Source organism: Coregonus clupeaformis, chromosome 10, assembly GCF_020615455.1.
Source record: "Coregonus clupeaformis isolate EN_2021a chromosome 10, ASM2061545v1, whole genome shotgun sequence".
In the NCBI taxonomy this organism is placed as follows: domain Eukaryota; kingdom Metazoa; phylum Chordata; class Actinopteri; order Salmoniformes; family Salmonidae; genus Coregonus; species Coregonus clupeaformis.
Window position 1 is genome coordinate 23761233 of NC_059201.1, and position 23736 is coordinate 23784968.

General features: G+C 44.3%; 1 protein-coding gene across 3 annotated transcripts in view; it reads right to left on the minus strand.

Annotated features, from left to right (window-relative positions):
• The window catches only part of LOC121575371 (ephrin type-B receptor 2-like), a 142343-nt gene that overhangs the window by 33093 nt on the left and 85514 nt on the right, over window positions 1–23736 (minus strand). For all 3 annotated transcript variants that reach the window (XM_041888430.2, XM_041888431.2, XM_041888429.2), the window contains exons 4-5: window positions 5641–5796; window positions 3567–3902 (exon numbers count right to left, since the gene is read on the minus strand). In XM_041888430.2, coding sequence (XP_041744364.1) covers window positions 3567–3902; window positions 5641–5796 — 492 coding nt within the window. The remainder of the gene's footprint in view (window positions 1–3566; window positions 3903–5640; window positions 5797–23736) is intronic.

The window sequence follows — 23736 nt, forward strand, 5'->3', positions numbered from 1 at the left end:
GTTTATTGGTTGCGTACACAGTTTAGCAGATGTTATTGTGGATGCAGCTAAATGCTTGGTACAGCGGGTACAGCTTTAGGTTCCAAACGTGTCTGATTAACAGAAACACACACACTTTCTCTCTCTCTCTCTGTAACATAAGGGGGAGGTACGACGCCGGCTCTGCTAATTAGGGGTGACATGATGTTTATGTAACCTCCAAGCCTCCCAAACCAGATGCAATTACAGGCTCCTGGTCCCATTGACCCCAGCTCCAGCCCACTGTGGAACCACACAGCACTCTGCCCCTCTATCCCAAGTAAGATCCAGGCTGGTCGCAGGGCAGGGGAGGGGGAGGGGGAGTGAGCCAGAGTTCAGTCTCTTTCACAGCTCTCTCTGACGGTAGCCCTGGCGCTGTAATCCAAAGTGACGGCCACTTCAGTGGAGACGGCGCAGAGCCCCCCAATTTCCGCCAGGACCCCACGGCAGGGGGAGGGGGTTCAGGAGGGGTAGTAGAGAAGGCTGGGGCAGGGGTGGCAGACTTATTGTGGCCCAGTGAGGGAGAGTTGAGGCAGGGTCCTCATTAAAAGCCTTTACTGCACTCTGAGGTCCCTCATTAACCCCCACAACAACCACTCACTATCACACTATCAAAAAGAGGTGGTTATTTCAATACAAACATCCATTTATCCAGTTATATTAATTAATCTGAGAGATGCTTTTAATCATTATTAATTGACTGACTCTAAAGGAGGCGGCGTAGTATTGTATACTGTTTTCTCAAAAACAAATCTGATTCAAATGTGTCAAAAAGGTGTTGTAAGAGGCCCATATATTGTATTCCGCATAACTCTTTCTGCCTCTTTACTTCCTTGCATCTCTGCTTGAATCATAGTGAGTCACATCAGCTTAAGAACTAAAGTAAGAGGTAAAGGAGGGGTGAAGTTGTATAGTTAAACACAGCCAATATGTACACTTTAATAATGCACAGTAACATAGGGCTTTGGGGAGCTCAGTCATAGAAGTCTCTCCTCAGTCCAGTCAGATGATGAGAGATGACAGGCACTTACGCATACTGCCAACAGGACACAAAGCCATGGCGTAGATAAAGCCTGTAGCCCATATCCCCGGTCATCAGTGCTCAGGCAGCACAGCCTGGCACACCAAATGATGCGTCTCATACAGACAATTAAAGAGCAAATCAATGCTGCTGCTTGGATGAAATAATGGAGGCGCAGTCATCTACAACCACAAAGCACACAGTGGAAAACATGCACTGCTACCATAGTTACGGGAGACAGCCAGTGATTGGAGCATGCTTCTCCAAGATCCCAAAGATGAAAAAGTTAAGCCAATCACACAGACCTGTTTTTGATTAGATGTTATTATTCACTGGAAAGACAGTGGTCTCTTACTAATTGTCCCATTACTGTTTTGGGTGCAGTTTATAATGTAACTCTTAGAGGGAACGGGGATCACAGTGAATTCAAGGCATATTACCAAATACTTTATAAGCTTCAAAGTAAGACTAGAGATGAGTGGGTGGATGAAGCAAGGGCCTGAGATGTTAGGACTATAATCACTGAGCAGCAGTCAAGGGAGACAGGAGGGAAAGTAGTGCTCACTGAGCTACTCTGTCTGAGAGCCCTGATGAGGTCACACTCTGAGGACCAACAGGCCATCAAACCCTGCCTGAGACATCATCAACAGACATCTCACTTCGTTTTAGAACAAATCTGCATACTTACTCCACATTAGAGAAAAGTTAGACTGCATCATTGTGTGTGTGTGTGTGCGCGTGCGGTGTGCGTGTATGCGAGAGAGACAGAGAGAAGACAGGCCCACAAAATGAGGTGGAAACTGAGCTACACTTACTAACCTCCTGCCAAATGTATGATCACATTAGAGACACATATTTCCCACAGATCACACAGACCCGCAAAGAATTTGAAAACAAATGGAACATTGATAAACTCCCATATCTGTTAGGCGAAATACCGCAGTGCGCAATCATAGCAGCAAGATTTGTGGCCTGTTGCCATGAGAAAAGGGCAACAAATGGAGCACAAACATTATAAATACCACCAATATTTATCTGTTTATTTATTTTCCCTTTCATACTTCAACTATTTGCACATTGTTACAATACTGTACATAGACAATAATATAACATTTGAAAAAAGGTCTATATTCTTTTAAAACTTTTGTGACTGTAATCAATGTTCCCTCAAATTTTCCTCGGCACTGAGCAAATTTCAGGTCTGCTGAGCGCAAACTTGAACATTGTGAAATTCTGTGCAACTTCCAGCGCGCGTTTACTGTGAACACTGAGGCTGTACCCGCTTTAAGTTACAGTTTTAACAGTGGCCAAGTAGACTACTGTGGCTATTTTGATCCTAATGTAGGCCTACCATAGTGGCCTACCATCAAAAACAATGGACAAAATGCATCACCTAACATTTTAACATGGAAATAGCTGTTCTATCAGTCAGCCTACAGTAGCAGCCAATGTGTGGTGTTCAATGTAGGCCTACATTCCATGAGACTTTCGGGAAAAAAAACTGCAGGACTTGACATTAACCTGTTTATCCACTTGTCCTTCAGACAAGGAGGTGACTGAAAATGGTGTTGTGTTGTTTGGTGCAAGAAACCACTTTACAAAATAACATGCATTATTATTCCCATACCATTATTACAGTGAATCAGACAAATTATGCTACCCTCTGCTTATTGGCTACCTAGCTTATTCAAGCCTGTCTCTCTTATTCAACACAGCTCTTTACCTGACTCGCTTTTCAAAGATGTCTAGAAATGTACACGTTTTGTGCTCTTGTAGGAAGCAGTCCCTCCCCTATTACTGACTACAAATGATATATAACTGGGCTAATAACTCACTAACTAGCAAAGGATATGAACAAAATGTGCAAACGTGGATACATGCAGCTCTTACTTTGATCTCAAAACAAGCACATCTACTTACGACCACAGCTGTAAGCACAGTCCAGATCAAAGTAAATGGCATAGATCCATATATGGCAATGGTCTATTTGCATATAGGCCTACTACAGCTCTGATTGTTTATGCTGCACCGGTCTGTGTAGAGTACGGGCTGAGTCATGCGTGTCAATGCAATAGAATCCTACTCCGATGTGTTCTGCCTACAACAAAATATATTGCATATTTCCTTTTGTTTCGGTATGTTGCATTGTAAGTGGCTAATATTGCGTTGATTCGATCACAATTGCCACAGTAAAGGGAAACGTTGATAGTGTTAACTAACAGGGAAAAGTCTAGAAAGTTGAGTGAAGTTCAATCTCATGCTTCTCTCTGTGGGCTGATACAGTATTTTTCTGCGCAACAGTCCCGGGGGAGCTGCGCGGCAGTTTCGCGGCTGCTGCTCGCCTGCGCATGTGCGCAGCTTACAGGGAACATTGAGTGTAATGTTTATTTCCCTTGTTGTTTTCTGTTTTGTTTATTGTCTATTCCACTTGCTTTGGCAATGTAAACATATGTTTCCCATGCCAATAAAGTAATTTGAATTGAATTGAATTGAGAGACAGAGAGAGCATAAGGAAGGCTCTACTCACCAGCCTGGTTGGTTGTGATGTTGACGGAGGAGTACTGTGGTGAGTAGGGGCTCTGGTCGGAGACCCCGTTGACGGCCTGCACCTCAAAGGTGTACTGTGTGTGGGCCAGCAGGTCACTGATGTAGACCCGGGGCTCAGTCAGACCCAGCTGGCGGGGTACAAACTGGACGTTGTCGCCACAGCGCGTGCAGCCTCCCCGGCCCCCTCCACAGCTCTTACAGATGATGTTGAAGACCACGTCCTCACGACCACCTGACTCCCTAGGAGGCTGCCACTCCAGCATCAGAGATGTCTCGTTCACGATGGACAGAACATTCTGAGGTGCAGACGGCACCGCTGGAGAAACACAGACAATAGACAGTCAACATCTTAGTTGGTTTCTATTTGGAATGTGAGAAGCATTTACAGAAGTCTCATATGTAGAGTATGGTTTGGCTACAGACTTGAGGTGTAAGACCAAAAAAATGTGGAGAAATGATAGGGACTCAATCTACTCTAGTCAGTTCAAAAGCACTACTTCATGACATTTCATTTAGATGTTGGCAGGGGAATGATGTTGCTTGTGTCCTTGGAGTTCTGGGAGGTGAGAATACCAGAGCCAGTATCACTCTACTCAAATAACTCCTTCACTGGAGAAGAGAGAAACCACATGCCCACAAATACAGTACAGTCTCTTTGAGGTCTTTGCCTGGTATGCTCAACTTAATAGGATGCCCATTTAAACACACTGATCTTCAACATCAGGTGACTTTTGATGTCTATTATGCCACATATTTGTTTCAATCTGTTGGTTATGTATAGCAGAGCACCAAGTAGACATACTGCAGGACAGAGAAAGTGACTGTTCCTCATACACAACCACTCCTTATAGAGGCATCACTGGTTGAAAGTAACATTCCCCACGGCATTACATTTGACTGACAGCCCAAACAAACGCACAATGGGTACTGTTTATCTTTTATGGGCATGTGCAGCTAATTAGGGAGGATGCTCTCTCCAGTGCTAATGGGATAAACAAGGAAATTCCCCCCGCCCACAAACTCCTAAACCTGAATTGATCACTTATTTAACCACCCTTTTAATTGGCTGCCATTAAGAGACTTCCAGGCCTGGAGCAGTGCCCATCGAGGCCCTCTGTCTGTCTGTCTGTCTGTCTGTCTGTCTGTCTGTCTGTCTGTCTGTCTGTCTGTCTGTCTGTCTGTCTGTCTGTCTGTCTGTCTGTCTCTCTCTCTCTCTCTCTCTCTCTCTCTCTCTCTCATGCAAAACAGCCTCCTAAACATCGTCTCCTTCCTGGGGAGGGTTGGGATGAGCGGCTAATGGCCCCAGTTAGCTCGCGGGCCACTCGAATGGGCCCGTTTCCCTTATTTAATCAGCCCGGGCCCGCTGTGTTTAATACCAGCGACGTGACGCTGCTTTCTCATTCAGCTGCTCTGCTCCCAGAGCCGGGCTTATGCAAATCTCCTTTGTTGGAAGCGCTCAAATCTTTCTCTCCCTCTCCCTTTCACAAAGGAGGGAAGGAAAAAAAACAGCGAGGGTGGTGAAAGGAGCGGTCTCTCGCTCTCTTCTTCTCTTCCCCCTCTCTCCTCTCTCCCCCTTACTCTTTTCTTAGTACACTATATATACTGCATATTCCTCTCTCTCCTCTCTATGTTTCTGTATTTCCCTCACTCTTTCGTTCTCTTTTCTTAGACCCTCCGTCAACCACAAATTCCTATTCAAATGGCTTCATTGGTATGACAAGAGGAATATTGGTGCAGTCTATTCTCTCCGTCTGCCCCGCTACAATGCTGCATGGCCTGGCCCAGTAACCTCTGCTTTAGCTGAGGGCAGCAGGGCTCTGTGATGGGAGGAGGGGATGGTGGCCTGTGTGTGTTGGGCCAGACCTGTTGACATGTGCTCTATGAGCATGTCAGTGCTGGGTGTATGTGAGGGACTCCTCTCTAACAGGACTGTTTCTGCTCAGAGAGGCTCTGTTGTCTTTTGATTTCTGATTCCTGTCAGTTCCTCAGGACCAGGGTGTGAAATTAAAAGAGTGTGAGTGTGTGTGTGTGTGCATTTGGTCGATAGTACGTACTTGTGCAGGGCATCTGGATGGGATCTGAGTCGGTGCGATAATAACCGTTGCGGCACACACAGTTAGTGGCTCCTTCGTTGGTGGTACGGCTGTTGATTGGACACTGCATGCAGGATGCATCACCCTGTATAGGCTTGAAGAAGGCCGATGGACAAGCTGGAAAAAATAACACGAGAGAGAGAGATGAGATATGAACATATTACCATTTACATATTTCATGTTTGGTCGGTTTTAATCCCCGTTTGCCTGCATCTCACTTTACGAGACATGCCATCCAGCCGCCACAATGCAAAAGACTCTCATGTGAGGAAGTCTGTGGGGATGACAACTGTGTTTTTCTTTCATTATTCAGCTTGCTCACAGCGCGCTGGTTGCCTGAGATCTTCTGGAGTGGTCTACTTCCTGTAAGTGCTCTTTAAGGTCCTGAGTGGGAGGAAAATGTACAGCTATGGATAGGGATGGCGATGATCACACACCACTGCATCGAAACTGTGTGTGTACGTGTGTGTGTGTGTGTGTGTGTGTGTGTGTGTGTGTGTGTGTGTGTGTGTGTGTGTGTGTGTGTGAGTGTGTGTGTGTGTGTGTGTGTGTGCGTGTGTGTGTGTTTGTGCATGTTCAAAAAGCAGTGAAGCACTACCATTTACAGTGAAACTCACTCTCTCTGAATTCCCTTTATCTTTACCTCAGATCCACCTGCCCCGCCAACACACACACACACACACACACACACACACACACACTGTGGAACCCTTCCCAGAATGCACAGCAGCACCTGCTCAAGCACCATGTCAAGAGCTGTTTTTGTACTGGGGCCAAACAGCTGAGGTTGGTTTAGCTTGAGATAATCACCACCCACCTCTCCCTCTCCATCTGTAAGAGGATGAAATGGAGTGGTGTGGGGACTTGCTACGAGCTAAAGCAACACATGACAAATTCACACACAGGAGGTGCCACACTTATGAATGACCTCCACAGCGTTCTGAATGTCCTTATGCCAATGCTACCAGAGAACTATCCCTGTTGTCATTGAATAAAGTTTAGCTGAATCAATGTCAAGGTAGTCTATAGCTTGTTAACACCATCTTCTAAAATGTGTTCACAAAACAATAGTAACACATCATTCAAGAAAATCTACTATAGATGCATCGACTATTCCCATGAAACCGTTTGAGATCAAATGGTTGGCATGCAGATGCAGCTTGGCATGCGTGGAGAATTATCATTCACAATTGGCAGTGATGATGGCATATTCGGTGTTTGAGGGTATTAAAAAGAGGAACATTTCTAGGCATAAGCAGAGCTTGCATTTGGAGGATGCATTTTATGCATATATTCTAAAATAGCCCAATATTATTCAATAGACTACATCAGTCGGTACACACTTAGAGAAATTATGATGTCATTTACTATTCTTTTGCTCTCCGGCACCTAAATAAATACCTCTACACCACTGAATACATTATGGTCAGGAACCCACAGAGCAAAATAAACATATCTGAAGGGATCCTTATCCTGTTGAATACTCTGCATCATATCCCATCTCACACTCTGACTATGTTCCATATCCCATCTCATAAACTCTCACTATGTTCCATATCCCATCTCACAAACTCTGACTATGTTCCATAGCCCATCTCACAAAGTCTCACTATGTTCCATAGCCCATCTCACAAACTCTGGCTATGTTCCATAGCCCATCTCACAAACTCTCACTATGTTCCATAGCCCATCTCACAAACTCTGACTATGTTCCATAGCCCATCTCACAAAGTCTCACTATGTTCCATAGCCCATCTCACAAACTCTATGTTCCATAGCCCATCTCACAAAGTCTCACTATGTTCCATAGCCCATCTCACAAACTCTGACTATGTTCCATAGCCCATCTCACAAAGTCTCACTATGTTCCATAGCCCATCTCACAAACTCTGGCTATGTTCCATAGCCCATCTCACAAAGTCTCACTATGTTCCATAGCCCATCTCACAAACTCTATGTTCCATAGCCCATCTCACAAAGTCTCACTATGTTCCATAGCCCATCTCACAAACTCTGACTATGTTCCATAGCACATCTCACAAAGTCTCACTATGTTCCATAGCCCATCTCACAAACTCTGACTATGTTCCATAGCACATCTCACAAAGTTTCACTATGTTCCATAGCCATCTCACAAAGTCTCACTATGTTCCATATCTAGGAAAAATAAAACAGTCTTATCCCTATCCCTGGTCTGAGCTGGCAATTACAGCTGGATTAAAATATGTGCTTTATTTGGAGAAGGTCACATCACAAGGCAGGATAAATCTTGATTCAATCCCACTGTTTATACTAGGAAGACAGATCCCAGTTCCCAGTCACCATGCTGGAGCACCATGCTGGAGCAAGATTACTGCTCTTTTCCAATCCCACCTCCTGACAAACTCTCTGTAGAACACATCGCAATCATCATCCTCCCACCAAAACTGCTAAACACACTATTGCACTTCTGGCCCATCAAACTCGGATTCCTTAGAAAAAACTGTCTCACACACACATACAGACACAGAGAGAGGACAATGTTCCGTGAGGCTGATGCAGCTTGTGGATAGCTAAAGCAAAAATAAATATTCAGCGAGAGGCTCTTGATTTGGACGAGATCATAGTCATAAACGTCAGCCACAGGAAAAGGTATTGGGTATAAAAACAGAGAAAATCTGATCGAGCTCTTCAATAAATATTAGTCTTGACATGTTTTTCTTCTCACGTGATTGATGGAGGAAAGCGGCCCGGTACAGAGTGAAACATGAGGCCGGCACATTCACACTGCCAGTCACCAGAGTCACAGAATGAGGCCCCAGCTACAGCTCTGTGGATTGGGACTGGGACTAAAGGACACAGTGAAGTCTAAGGCAGTGAAGAGGTCAGAGGAGCGCGATACCAAAGGAAATAGCAGAAAGAGCCAGCGAGAGGGAAAGGAGAAGGGGTGGAACAGAGGAGATAAAAAGAGAAAGACAGAAGGCAGTGTTTAGGCTTGAGTGAATGAGTGTGTTAAGGAGTTCAGGCCAAGTATGTTTAATATGGATGAGAGAGTTGGGAAGGAGGCACAGTGTCAAAAACGAGGTCTATTGTTTGGTAGCCAGATATGGCCAGGAATGTCCAGACAGACAGACATACAGACAGAACAGGCTGTGTTAGGTGTGGGCTCAGTCTGTCACCGCCAGGCAGGGCCGGCTCTAGCCTTTTGGGGGCCCTAAGCAAGATTTGGTTGAGGGTGCCCTCACCAAGCCAGAAAAATGTTTTAGTGGCCCCCCTCTTGACAGGCCATTTTGCCATGGGACGTATATATATATTTTTGTAATTTTATAACAAATGTCATGCAATTCTTCTCATTTTGCCATGGGGCAGAGAGACATATTTGCAGTTTTAAATCTAATTTCCTGCAATTCTACACATTTTGCCATGGGGTGAAGATACATTTTTGCAGTTTTAATGCTATTTTCCTGCAATTTGACACATTTTGCCATAATTTATGACATGTTAATGATATCTCAGTGAGAGTGACTAACAAAATCAATGGGGGCCCCCTGGAGGTCAGGGCCCCTTGGCACGTGCCCTGCATTCCTGGTCGGTATTCGGCCATGATTACTACAAGTTTAGATAACTGGCTAGACTAACTTATCAATCAAAAAAATGTAGTGACTGTCAGTGACTGACAAAACAAGAGAAAAACTGCTGATGCACAAACACATTTTTTACTTACACCTAGTGTATTCTACTATTTTAATGCTCAACAGTTGAGACCCTGACTGAGTTCCTTTTTCTGGTCAGGGGCCCCCTAGTGGCCGGGGGCCCTAAGCGATTGCTTATGCCTGGAGCCGGCCCTGCTGCCAGGCCTTTATTTTGGGGGGGAATTCCATCAGTCTTTCAAGAGGCTGTGTTGGAGGGCTAAGGAGCTGCTTGGTGTCAGATGTAGCCTGCAGAAAAGTACAGAGCTCTGATTAAAAAGCAGATCAGCACTATGATTCCCTCCTCGCTCAGATTGGTACTGTTGAGCTGTTTGATCACAATCTCCCTCGAATCCCTCAGTCGACATGCAAGGGTGAAAGCCTTTTTTGGATGTAGCTTCCAATTTCAGACATCCCTCTGGCAAGGGGAGGGAATATGAGGGGAATATTCATTGCTGGAGTTTTATATTCCCTCCTTTCTTTTATTCTTTTTAAATACATGTCTATTAATATCATTAAATAAATAAGCCATTTTTTTCTCAGCTCTTAGAACCCATGGATTTTGACAGAAGTGATGAAACGCCACATTAAGTCAAGAAGAAAAGGCACACAGAAACATTCTAATGGAATTTATAAACACTTCGGATTTAATTTAGTGGCAGCCGTGTCAAAGGGTCCAGATGACCTCAAAGTGGTTCCAGGCACATGTCAGAAAAGGAAAGGCTTGGCTGTCACATCTCAATGACTGCTGTTCTCCGGAGCAGAGGCAGTGACTGGCTAGAGGCCAACCCTTTCTGTCTGTGTTTATGACTTCTAATAACACATCCTGACATAAAGAATTTAATTGGGAGTACTGTAGACCCACTGTATAAAAAATGTATTGTGAGAAGTGAGTCCTCCGTGCAAGGGAGCCAGTCAGGTTTTACAGCAGGTATATTGCTAGTTGTTTCAAAAGGTTCCTGGAAGTTTTAGCCAGCCAGGCAGATTTATGTCAGAGGAAAGGAAAATACACTGTATCTACCCTAGTCTGTATTTGTGTGTGAGGTGGGCCTCCATTGTTTTTGGTGACAATGCCGATTATGGAGCCAGCCACTCTACTGGAAGCATTCTGAGCTGCCGGTAAATCTGGCTTCTCCAGCTCAGTTTGCTTACACACAAACACACACACACACACACAAAGAGACACACACATGCACAAGCACACACACGTGCACACACACACACACACACACACACACACACACACACACACACACACACACACACACACACACACACACACACACACACACACACACACACACATACATGCAGGCAGCACAGCAGCAGAACGGTGAGCCCAGACAGCCAGGAGGAACAAAATAAATGCTGGGCATTTGACATTTCCATCTGGCTGTCTGAGCTGTGCAGTGCTTCACCATGGCCAGGGAATCATCTGGCTGAAAACAGCCACTAATCCAGCCAGAGCAGGTCTATTGAGAAAAACCCATGACCTGTTCCACACCTCCCTCCCCCCTGTCCCCCCCTCCATCCCCCAGCAACCCCGCCCGACAGAGAGGTCCTTTGTCCAGAAGGCTGGGGGACTGCAGCAGTGACGGTGAACACCCCCACCCCCTCTCCTGTTTCCCCATTCCTCCTATTCAGCTGCCTCAAAACCAGCCCCTAAAACTGCTGCATTTAATGAAAGCAGCATTAAAAAGAGACAAGGGAGAGAAAGAGGGGTGAGGTGTGTGTGCATGTGTGCTTGCGCGTTTGTGTGTACTTTCGTACATGTGTGTGTGAGTGTTCATTACGTGTGTGTGTGCTTCTGTGTGAGAATCAGGGATGTGTGAAAGAGAAAATGCTGGGGGAAAAAAGAATTGGAGGTGTGAAGGTTTGTTAGCGCAGCAGAAAAAAGTGCTGAAAGCGGTGAAAATGGCCAGAGTCACAGGGCTTCTCTGTGTGGAAGTGTATTTCCAATTGCCACTGAGAGGACTACTGTAGGGAGAAACGGGCATGTGCATGGCTTTCCTGCTCTCTGTCTACTGTCTCTGTCTACTTTATAAACAATTTGGATGAATCACTGGGAAATAGAGATCAGATGTTATCCCTTAATAAGGATAGACCATAAAGAGAGATGACTGTTTTGTGCCATACTTACTGTCCCACGATGGAGCAGATCAAATCCAAATTAGATTAGGAAAAACAGTCAGCTATAATAGGGACAGCTTGCAAATATGAATGATTTTAAAGTCTCTGTAGTGGTCACATGTGAGGAGAAGCTAACCTTGTGATGGGCCTAAGGAGAGCATACATAATGTAGGTAGGAGGTGTTTAGTACAACAGCCAGTCTGTCCCCTCCATGTAACCCTTCCATAGGGAACACACTCTTTTTGGCTGAGTGGTGACGCAGGGCCCCAGAATTCAATTAGGGCCCGGGCCTCGCCAGCTAATTCAATCAGGACGGTGTGAAAGCAATAACACGACTCGCATTCGCTTCACCCCACACATGGGCACAAATGAGATATTCACTTCCCTCTCTAGGTTTCCCTGTCTGATGCAATTAGCATGCCTGTATCTCACCGTGGCTCGCACTGGGGAGCAGGGTGTGAGGCTGACCATCAATGATCTACTTGACGTAAATTAAGATTCTCTCCACATCCTAGACAGGACAGGAACACTTCCAGTGTGAGTCGGATGCCCATTGGCACTACTGAGGAGAGGAGGAGAGGAGAGGGCTGGAATGCTAGGGTGATTCAGAGGCTGGGGTCAGAACAGCAGCCCTCACTGGTGATGTACTCCCCTCTACACCCAGTGATGGCTGAGCTCCTGTCATCTTACATTCTATGCATCTGTGTGTACACTACACATGTATGTAGGCCAATTGGGTCTCTGTGTATTCATTATGCATGAATGTGTGAGTGTCTGCAGAAGGATGTGGCAGGTGGAAAGTGACTCTTCGTCAGTGCCCCTGCTCTAAGCCATGTCTCCTCTACAGTTGTCAGTGAGCTCTCCTCAGACAGCATCCAGCCCAAATCCAACCAGCGGGCGCCGTGGAGACAGATTAGGTGCTCTGGCGGAGCCCATGTGAGCAGGAGATTAGTAAGAAATGTGTGAGACACCTGGGAAATGGTCTCTCAGTGGGCAGGCTCACCAGCACAACAGCTGGAGAGGGGAGGACCCAATTTTACAACACAGACTAGACAGCCAGCACACGTCCCAACACACACACACACACGATACTCACCGTATGCATTTTTAAACAACCCCTGTCCACAACCCACAGGTCAATTTCAGCTATCTATATGTCTCCTAGGTGTCAAATACAAGGCTCAAATGTACCCTGTGTCCCTGTGTTGGTATCAGAGGTTTCCCTCCATGTGAATACCCACAGTATAACTGTGTTATGGTTAAGCAATCAAGGACAAAAGTCACGTGTGACAGGCTAACATAGTAGCTCACTAAAAATAATCTGTTGGTGGATTAAAGGTGTTGTAACCTGATAACACCAGTAAAGCCAAACATCCCCATTCATTATGCCCATTCCTTCAGCCTTCCGCATGCTGGTGCCTAGTGTGCTCACATACTGATTGAGTGTGCTCGCATACTCCTTCAAAAAGACCTACGCTTGAAAAACAAGAAAAAAGCAGCAATAGTACTGTTTGTCTATCTTGAGACGCTGTAGCCAGTATACACTTCCTCAAAATAGTCAGAATTAATCTAAAATAACTCAAGAAATACAGTGGGGAGAACAAGTATTTGATACACTGCCAATTTTGCAGGTTTTCCTACTTACAAAGCATGTAGAGGTCTGTAATTTTTATCATAGGTAAACTTCAACTGTGAGAGCCGGAATCTAAAACAAAATTTCAGAAAATCACATTGCATGATTTTTAAGTAATTCATTTGCATTTTATTGCATGACATAAATATTTGATCACCTACCAACCAGTAAGAATTCCGGCTCTCACAGACCTGTTAGTTTTTCTTTAAGAAGCCCTCCTGTTCTCCACTCATTACCTGTATTAACTGCACCTGTTTGAAATCGTTACCTGTATAAAAGACACCTGTCCACACACTCAATCAAACAGACTCCAACCTCTCCACAATGGCCAAGACCAGAGAGCTGTGTAAGGACATCAGGGATAAAATTGTAGACCTGCACAAGGCTGGGATGGGCTACAGGACAATAGGCAAGCAGCTTGGTGAGAAGGCAACAACTGTTGGCGCAATTATTAGAAAATGGAAGAAGTTCAAGATGACGGTCAATCACCCTCGGTCTGGGGCTCCATGCAAGATCTCACCTCGTGGGGCATCAATGATCATGAGGAAGGTGAGGGATCAGCCCAGAACTACACGGCAGGACCTGGTCAATGACCTGAAGAGAGCTGGGACCACAGTCTCAAAGAAAACCATTAGTAACACACTACGCCGTCATGGATTAAAATCCTGCAGCGCACGCAAGGTCCCCCTGCTCAAGCCAGCGCATGTCCAGGCCCGTCTGAAGTTTGCCAATGACCATCTGGATGATCCAGAGGAGGAATGGGAGAGCGGCATGTGGTCTGATGAGACAAAAATAGAGCTTTTTGGTCTAAACTCCACTCGCCGTGTTTGGAGGAAGAAGAAGGATGAGTACAACCCCAAGAACACCATCCCAACCGTGAAGCATGGAGGTGGAAACATCATTCTTTGTGGATGCTTTTCTGCAAAGGGGACAGGACGTCTGCACCGTATTGAGGGGAGGATGGATGGGGCCATGTATCGCGAGATCTTGGCCAACAACCTCCTTCCCTCAGTAAGAGCATTGAAGATGGGTCGTGGCTGGGTCTTCCAGCATGACAACGACCCGAAACACACAGCCAGGGCAACTAAGGAGTGGCTCCGTAAGAAGCATCTCAAGGTCCTGGAGTGGCCTAGCCAGTCTCCAGACCTGAACCCAATAGAAAATCTTTGGAGGGAGCTGAAAGTCCGTATTGCCCAGCGACAGTCTTGAAACCTGAAGGATCTGGAGAATGTCTGTATGGAGGAGTGGGCCAAAATCCCTGCTGCAGTGTGTGCAAACCTGGTCAAGACCTACAGGAAACGTATGATCTCTGTAATTGCAAACAAAGGTTTCTGTACCAAATATTAAGTTCTGCTTTTCTGATGTATCAAATACTTATGTCATGCAATAAAATCCAAATTAATTACTTAAAAATCATACAATGTGATTTTCTGGATTTTGGTTTTAGATTCCGTCTCTTACAGTTGAAGTGTACCTATGATAAAAATTACAGACCTCTACATGCTTTGTAAGTAGGAAAACCTGCAAAATCGGCAGTGTATCAAATACTTGTTCTCCCCACTGTATGTCATTAATTTTGACGTTAATTGCACAATTTTACATCTAACTAAGATGTTTGGTGCAGTATTTCTCAGTGAAAAGATTTGCATGAAAGCGATTCATCTCTCGTTGAATGACAACAAACACTTCATTGAAGAATCCCTACTGTTGACCAATCACTGATGAAGGGTTGTACACTTCGGCTACCGACTTCGGCTTGCATCTGAATTTTTTGTTTTGTTTACAAGCAGCCGAAAAGAAAACTTGCCGAAGACCAAAACGAACAAAAACGTCACCAAATGTTGTCAGAATATATGCACAAACTGTTCCGAACTGTTTCGGAGGGAAGCATGCGGACGCTTTCAGACATAAAATGCAAACACAAACCAACACACACCTCTGCAAGCACTTGGACCATCTCCTAATACTGTTTCGTTCACATGTGGCAAACATTATCTTTCTAATTCAAACAACATAGTGTTACTTGAGTTGGAACACAGCACAGTCATAATGATCATCAGGTCATAAATACCCCAAAAATGTGAAATCAGCAAAGGGAAAAGTATCTTAACCACAGTATTTCCATAGTGTCTGATAACTACCATGTGTCTATAGATGAAAAAGAAAGATGAAAGGGGAGAATCTCTGGAGCCATACATTCAGCACAGTAATAATGTCTGGAATTTTCACTGCATCTTTTCTTCTCTCTCATTTTTTTTAAAGACTGAGAAAAGAAGCAGATATGGGGTATGGTAAAATTACAGGCATCTGAGCCGACAGATACACAGAAATCGTGAAGGGTCATTTCATGCAGGCAGATCACTTGACAGTTTGCTCTCTGGAGGGTCCTAGGGGCCATTCAGGTTGGCGGTGGACCTCCAGGCCCCAGCCTTAGTACATGGGGCTACAGATGGTTGGGGTGTGGCCAGGGAGAGTCAGGCTGACCCCTGTGAGAGCATTAATCTCCATTAAAGATTCCCTGTCAACCTCAACCTGGCTGTGGCTACATCTCCTGGCTGCAGTCACAGGAGCTACGTCTAAAACCCACCTTATCTGATGAATATGATTAGCACAAGACATAGCTGAACAGGAAGATGCATACAGTTTATACACTGAATAGCCTGTAGAGATGACCATTGTCATGCATATAAAATCCCTTTTTGACACATTGAGTTACACAATGATACATCAAGTGGAATGTAGGTGGTATAACTCCCCAACTAAAGTGAAAGTAAATCATACATCATTATAATCACTGAAGTTCTCAGTGGTAAGGAGGACAAAAGAGTCTGCTCCTGCCATTATCCACACCAGGCTTTTCTGACAGGTGCTAACAGGAGTTACTGTATGTAGTCATCATCTCTACTAGCTTTGTACTGCAACAGTTCACACTGTGAATGGGTTCCATAAAGCACATATCTCCCAGACTGATTTAACGTGGCTTCACTCAGCTAGCACTGCATGCTACCTTGAAATAAAAACATATTTCACTGCAACAGGACACTAAGTCATGGTGGCTATTGTAATGTGAGTGTTAGAGTGATCCAGGATGGGGAGTATAAAATCTACTTTCTCCATCAGCACTTGAATGGGTGTTCTCTGTTGAGAATTTGAGTAGGAAACGGGACGAGGTAGGAGTGATCTCATGTCAGAATCTCTCCTGTCATTTTGAGGGGAACAAAGGACATGGACACACACACACCTACACCCCACCCCATGGGAACAGCATACCTGCCGAACCTCAGGACACAACCAATAACATGGGGATTAGGATTGTAAAGCACTTGGTCATAACATTTCCCCCTTATTGGAACCAATGATACATATAAACCCTGGATAGCTGACGCTACGTCTTGGCCAATAAGAGCCTTTGAAGCCAACGGGCCACCATTATCATACTCCTCCTTTCAGGGCTTTGAATAATGGAAGTGACGATATCCCCACACAAAATAGCCAACTTGTCAACAATGCCACGATGTGTAGCATATGGATGCAGCCAGCACCAATTCAAGGGATATGGAAAGACATTTCATATGTAAGTATCAAAATGATTTGTGTAGAAAATGTACTTTTTGGTCTATTTTTGAGAGACACACTGCTCCTGACAGCTTGTGGTACTGTGTAACCATACAGTAGCAACACATGTAAGCAAGTGTCTGTGTATGCTAGCTAGCTTACAAAACGATAACCCATTGTTGATGTTATTAAGCATGGATGAAGTGGTGATACGTGTACAATTTTACTGCTGTTCTTATGAATTTCCTAATAGTCCTTCTGTTGAACAAATATTGTGCATTGACAATGAATGTAGTTAACGTTAGCAGCCAGGCTACTACTACATAAAGTATACAAAAAGGCCACCAGTGAACCCCAGTGTTTTTTAGAGTCTGAGCGAACCAGTTTCTACGTTATATTGTACTAAGAGTCATTTATTGATCTTGACTATTGCAATTTCTTTTTACTGGCTTCATGGGGGAGTAACTTTACATCAGATTGATCTTAAATTGGTCAGCAATATTGAAAACCTATTATTATGGGATCATGCATTAACTTCTCCAGCTTTACATTATAGTAATCGACATCGTGTTCACTTTGTAGTGTAGAGTTGTTTGTATTTCAACAGCTACAGGTTTTGGAAGATACTTTTTTTTTCATTACAGACACTAATACATACTTTTTCTAAACAATACATAGAATTGTATGAACTGAACAGAACATTTTGGAATTGTATTACAGAGTTATGTTGCAGTCCCCCCTACAACAAATATATACTTAAATGCATGTATTTTTGTCCTTGAAACATTATATTGGAATACTGTAAATTCTCATTAATTCCTGTGGAGGCTGATCCTTATAAGGAGTATCATAGTGACTTCAGAACAGCGCCCCCTGTCAGTCATCTAGTGAATAAATACAGTGCCTTCAGAAAGTATTCATACCCCTGGACTTATTCCACATTTTGTTGTGTTACAGAAATACAGAAATATCTAATTTACATAAGTATTCACACCCCTGAGTCATTACTTTGTTTGAAGCACCTTTGGCGGCGATTACAGCTTTGAATCATCTTGGATATGTCTGTAGCAGCTTTGCACATCTGGATTTGGGGATTTTTTCCCTTTCTTTCTTGCAGATTTTCTTAAGCTCTGTTACATTCGTAAGGTCATTTGCACTCTGTAGCAGGTTCTCATCAAGGATTTGCCTGTATTTCTCTCCATTCATTGTTCCGTCTATCCTTACCAGTCTCCTAATCCCTGCCGCTGAAAAGCATCCCCATAGAATGATGCTGCCACCACCATGCTTCACGGTAGGGATGATGTTAGACGGGTGATGAGCTGTGCCTGGTTTTCTCCAGACATAGAGCTTTGCTTTCAGGCCAAAAATGAGACCACAGAATCTTTTGCCTTTTGATCTCAGAGTCTGTCATGTGCCTTTTTGCAAACTCCAGGCGTGCTGTCATGAGGCTTTTTCTTAGGAGTGGCTTGTGTCTGGCCACTCTCTCATTAAGCCCAGATTGGTGAAGTGCTGTAGAGACTATTGTCCTTCTGGCAGGTTCTCCCATCTCAGCGAAGGAACTCTGTAGTTCTGTCAGAGTGGTCAATGGGTTCTTGGTCAGCTCCCTGACCAAGGTCCTTCTTGCCCGGTTGCTCAGTTTGGTCGGACGGCCAGCTCTAGGCAGTGTCTGGGTAGTTGATGATGGAGACCACTGTGTCTTGGAAACTTTTAACACTCTAGAAATTGTTTTATACCTTTCCCCAGATATATGCCTCATCACAATTCAATCTCGGAGATCTACGGACAGTTCCTTGGACTTCATGGTATAGCTTCTGCTCTGACATGCACTGTCAACTGTGGGACCTTATATAGACAGCTGTGTTTCTTTCGAAATCATGTCCAAACAATTGAATTGGCCACAGGTGGACTCCAATCAAGTTGTAGTGACATCTCATGGATGATCAAAGGAAACTGGATGCACCTGAGCTCAATTTGGAGTGTCATAGCAAAGGTGTGTGAATACTTGTGTAAATGAGATATTTATGTATTTCATTTTCAAAAAATTTGCAAATACTTCTAAAAACATGTTTTCACTTTGACATTATGGGGTATTGAGTGTAGATGGGGGGAAAAATAAAAATTTAATCATTTTGTAACACAACGTAAGGTGGGATATGTCAAGGGGTATGAATACTCTCTGAAGGCACTGTACATATCATTGATTGGAACACTAATGTATTGGATAATGAAATCATGCTTGTTGCTTTATGAAATGTATTGTCGCCTCTGAAATAGGGGGGAAGGGGAGGTAGACGGCGCACAAACACACACACACACACACAGCTATGATACATGTGTTTATTTTAGGGAGTGTGTGTCTCCACTCTTTATGAGTTTTGACTGTGCGTGTCAGGCCTCTAAACTCCCAAATGTGCCCTTTTCTCAAGGACAGGCTGTTGCCTGGGCAACAGGAGCCCCTACCATGAAGGACCACACCGTCCCGCATGCTGCATCCAGAGCTCCGAGCTGTGATCAGAGACACTGCCTAGAACAGGAGGAGGAGGGAGAGGAGGAGGACCTCCAGCAGACACCCAGGGTGTTAGGGTGTACAGATGTAGGATCTTAATTGACCTATGACCTATATTGTCACAGCAAAATAATCCTGCAGCAACAGGATTTGAACGTTAAGTCCATAATGCTGCTTGATCGATGGTTAGGCTATTATCTGGCCAAAAGTAGGCTACATGAAAAGTGCCACACTGTTAACATAACCATGTGTTACTGTGGGTCTTCAGTGAAATTATGAAAATCACAAAGCTCATCTGCATTTCCTGAGATGCAGAAAAATTCTCAGCAGCAGAAGAGTGATCAAATTAAGATCCTACATCTGTACATGACACTAAGAGGAAGTAAAGGGCAGTAAAGACAGGACTGAGCAGGGATTATGGCTTTAATTTTTTTATGTACTTCCCCCAAAAAAACATTTTTACGACTATACTTTATGATTAAATTACAAAGGGACTCTCTAAAGATATCAATGTTTCAACACATTGCAGCTTGGGCGACATTCATTGAATTCTAGTCAATTATTTGTTTATTGAAATAATCCGTATTAAAATCACTGGGCAGTATATTTCTACCTAGCGCTTAACAAAACAAACTGGCTGTGGGTATCCCGGGTAGGTGAGAAGCATGCAGGGATGGATCTTTTGTTGCCCAGAGGCAGATGCAGGAAATAGCTGACAGAAGCTGTCTGTACTGTGTGCTTGGAGGAGGGGAGGGGCTTCCCTCTCTCTCTCTCTCTCTCTCTCTCTCTCTCTCTCTCTCTCTCTCTCTCTCTCTCTCTCTCTCTCTCTCTCTCTCTCTCTCTCTCTCTCTCTCTCTCTCTCTCTCTCTCTCTCTCTCTCTCCCTCCCTCCCTCCCTCCCTCCCTCCCTCCCTCCACCCAAACAAAGCCAGTGAGCAGTACCAGCCAAGCCCGGCCCTCAATGACAGAGGCTCCCCAAGGTGGGGTCTGTATGATGGACAGGTGGCATAAAGGGACTATGTTGCCTGTCACTGGAGACAAGGGGCCGACACAGGGGAGTGGGAGGGAGGAGGGGCCACATTGCAAGGAGCAGCTGGCGTCGAATCCTGCCACTGTCCCTGTGTAACCCTTCGACATACACACACACACGCACACAAACACACACACACATCCACAGCAAGACACCTCAGGCAAAGGACAAAGATAAACAGTGCCGTGAGCAAGACCCTGGGTATCATGTCTATAAACTGTCTCATATCTGAAACCTCCTATCCCTAGAGTGTATTTACTAGAGATTATATCACTTCTGACCACAAGGATTTAATGAGACAATGGGGAGTCTGAATTCTATGATCTATTCAATCTTCAACAGAAAAAAAAAAGCTGCACCGAGCCCACCTAGTCCACACACACACACACACACACACACACACACACACACACACACACACACACACACACACACACACACACACACACACTAACATGCATGCAAAGTATGTCCCATCAAAAAAAGAATATCGATATTTTAAGTTGTGGTCATCATGCTATGATGTACTTCATGTAGAGTATTTCAACAAACAGAAGTTCCCTGTCCACCTACGATAAATACTGCTAGGCCTGTCCAGTTTATACATATCATTTTGAAGTATTATGTTGGCAAGGAACCATCTTGGCCTTTTTGGAGTGAATACGGTTCTCAGTCATGGACTAACAACTTTCAGGAATGAACCCTTCTCTCCTGTACTTGATATTGCATGCATAATGTCAACACAGGATCCAAGCCTCACAGAGCTGAAGAAAACAAATCCCTATTCCACCACTGCAGAACTCAAAACGTCCCCTATCATGTGTTCTATATATACATTAGATACTTTCATTTGTCAACTGGGTGTTAAAAGGATCCAGTGATTCATGAAAATGTGTGTAAACAAATGCAGCACAAGAGCTAACCACCAAAACAAGATTCCACCTGGTATCTCACACAGAGACTTTAAACAAACTTTAAACAAACCGTGCAGCAGGAGACACACGCACACACAATCTGAGGATTGTTCAGAGGTGATTCAGTTGAAAGGTTTAAAGGCGCCTATTTAGGGGTGGAATACATTAAATGGCCCAATCATGGACCCAGAGTGAGGTGGTGCCCTGGCAAATTTACACTGAATGAATGGATCAACTAATTAGCCTTTAAATATGTAATAGATTCATGTAAAACAAAGAAAGCCTCTGCTATTCATCTTGGTGCTCTAACTGTCTTCCACCCTCCATGACTATGTCCTTAACCCAGTTACAGAAGGGGCCAGGCCAGCCGGGCATCCCTCCATTTGTCCTAATCAATGGAGCCTGTTCAATCCAGACCTAGGGGTTCAGTGAAATTAAGTACCCAGCTCGCACTGCAGCAGGTTGGGGCCAACATAGACTGGGCATGAGGGAGATGAGCATGGCCTCCGTTGCCATGGTAACACTGGCTAGCCGAGCCACCGCCACTGCTGCTGCTTCTCCCTTTCTGTCCCCTCCTTGTTTATTTGGCAGATCCAAAATGGCTGCGCAGTGGGAAAATGGCACTCCTCCATGGCACTGGAGCAAATATACTCCAAAATGAAATATACACATTTTCACTCTTAATGTTCTCAGAGAGAGGATAAAACCCAGGTGGAATGGGAGAAGGGGTGTCCATGTCGGAATTGTTTCCACAGACAAAACAACCCATTTGTCACATAGCCAACTCATTACGTAACATAGCAAGCACCAACAATGCACACAATCAGTGGTTTGAGGTCAGTGCAGGGAACCTGGGAAACAGAGATATGATCCAGAGGACCATTCCCCAAGGCTGGGAGAGCCACTAATACAGTGCCTTCAGAAAGTATTCACACCCCTTGACTTTTTCCACATTTTGTTGTGTTACAGCCTGATTTTAAAATTGATTATATTTAGATGTTTTTTCTCCACTGGCCTACACACAATATCCCACAATGTCAAAGTGGAATAATGTTTTTAGAAATGTTTACACATTGTTTACAAATGTTTACACAAGCAGACATTAAATATATATTTGAGCATCTTTGGATGGGGTATCAATACACCCAGTCACTACAAAGATACAGGCATCCTTCCTAACTCAGTTGCCGGAGAGGAAGGAAACTGCTCAGGGATTTCACCATGAGGCCAATGGTGACTTTAAAACAGTTACAGAGTTGAATGGCTGTGATAGGAGAAAACTGAGGATGGATCAACAACATTGTAGTTACTCCCCAGTACTAACATAATTGACAGAGTGAAAAGGAGGAAGCCTGTAAAGAATACAAATATTCCAAAACATCCTGTTTGCAACATGGCAATAAAGTAATACTGCAAAATGTAATACTGAATACAAAGTGCTATGTTCGGGGCAAATCCAATACAACACAATACTGAGTACCATTCTCCATATTTTCAAGTATAGTGGTGGCTGCATCATGTTATGGGTATGCTTGTCATCATTAAGGACTGGGGAGCTAAGCAAAGGCAAAATCCTAGAGGAATACCTGGTTCAGTCTGCTTTCCATCAGACACTGGGAGATTAATTCATTTTTCAGCCGGACAATAACCTAAAACACAAGGCCAAATCTACACTGGAGTTGCTTACCAAGATGACATTGAATGTTCCTGAGTGGCCTAGTTACAGTTTTGACATAAATCTACTTGAAAGACTATGGCAAGACCTGAAAATCATTGAGTTTGAAGAATTCAGAAAATAATATTGGGCAGATGTTGCAGCTGTAATTGCTGCCAAAGGTGCATCTACAAAGTATTGACTCAGGGGTGTGAATACTTATGTAAATGAGATATTTCTGTATTTCATTTTCAAAAAATATGCAAACATTTCTAAAGACATGCTTTCACTTTGTCGTTATGGGGTATTGGGTGTAGATGAATTCAATCCATTTTTAATTCAGGCTGTAACACAAAATGTGGAATAATCAAGGGGTATGAATGCTGCCTGAAAGCACTATAAATAAGCAAGATGGATTGTATTGTAGCTATGGATCTAGAGATGACCTACTGCATTGATGGGTGTAATAAATAACCACCCACTGCTATAGGACACTGTAGACCTGTGGTTTAATGATCAGATATTGCATAATAGAGAGATTGGGCATGTTGGGAATACACAGAGTAGGAATGAGCTTCAGATTGGCAGGGAGGCCTCCTCCTGCACCTGGGTGCCTCAGTGATGGGGGAAGGGAGAATTGGGAGTAACCATGCCTGCCCAGCTGCTTATCCCCCCGCGTCACCATGGCGACTGGTGGTGGAGGATGAAGTCTGTCATCATAAGGAAAACAGAACATGGCTCATTACCTAAACAAACACATTACCTCCCCTGACACTCACACACACACACACACACACACACACACACACACACACACACACAGTACTGCACCCATACCCTCCACTGCTCTAGGGTTAGCTAGCTTTCCCCTGGCACTCCTCTGAGCATTCCACTGCCACATACCTGACATATGCATACAGGCTGATACAAATCTAATCTCTTGCATTAATACTGAAGTGATGAAAAGG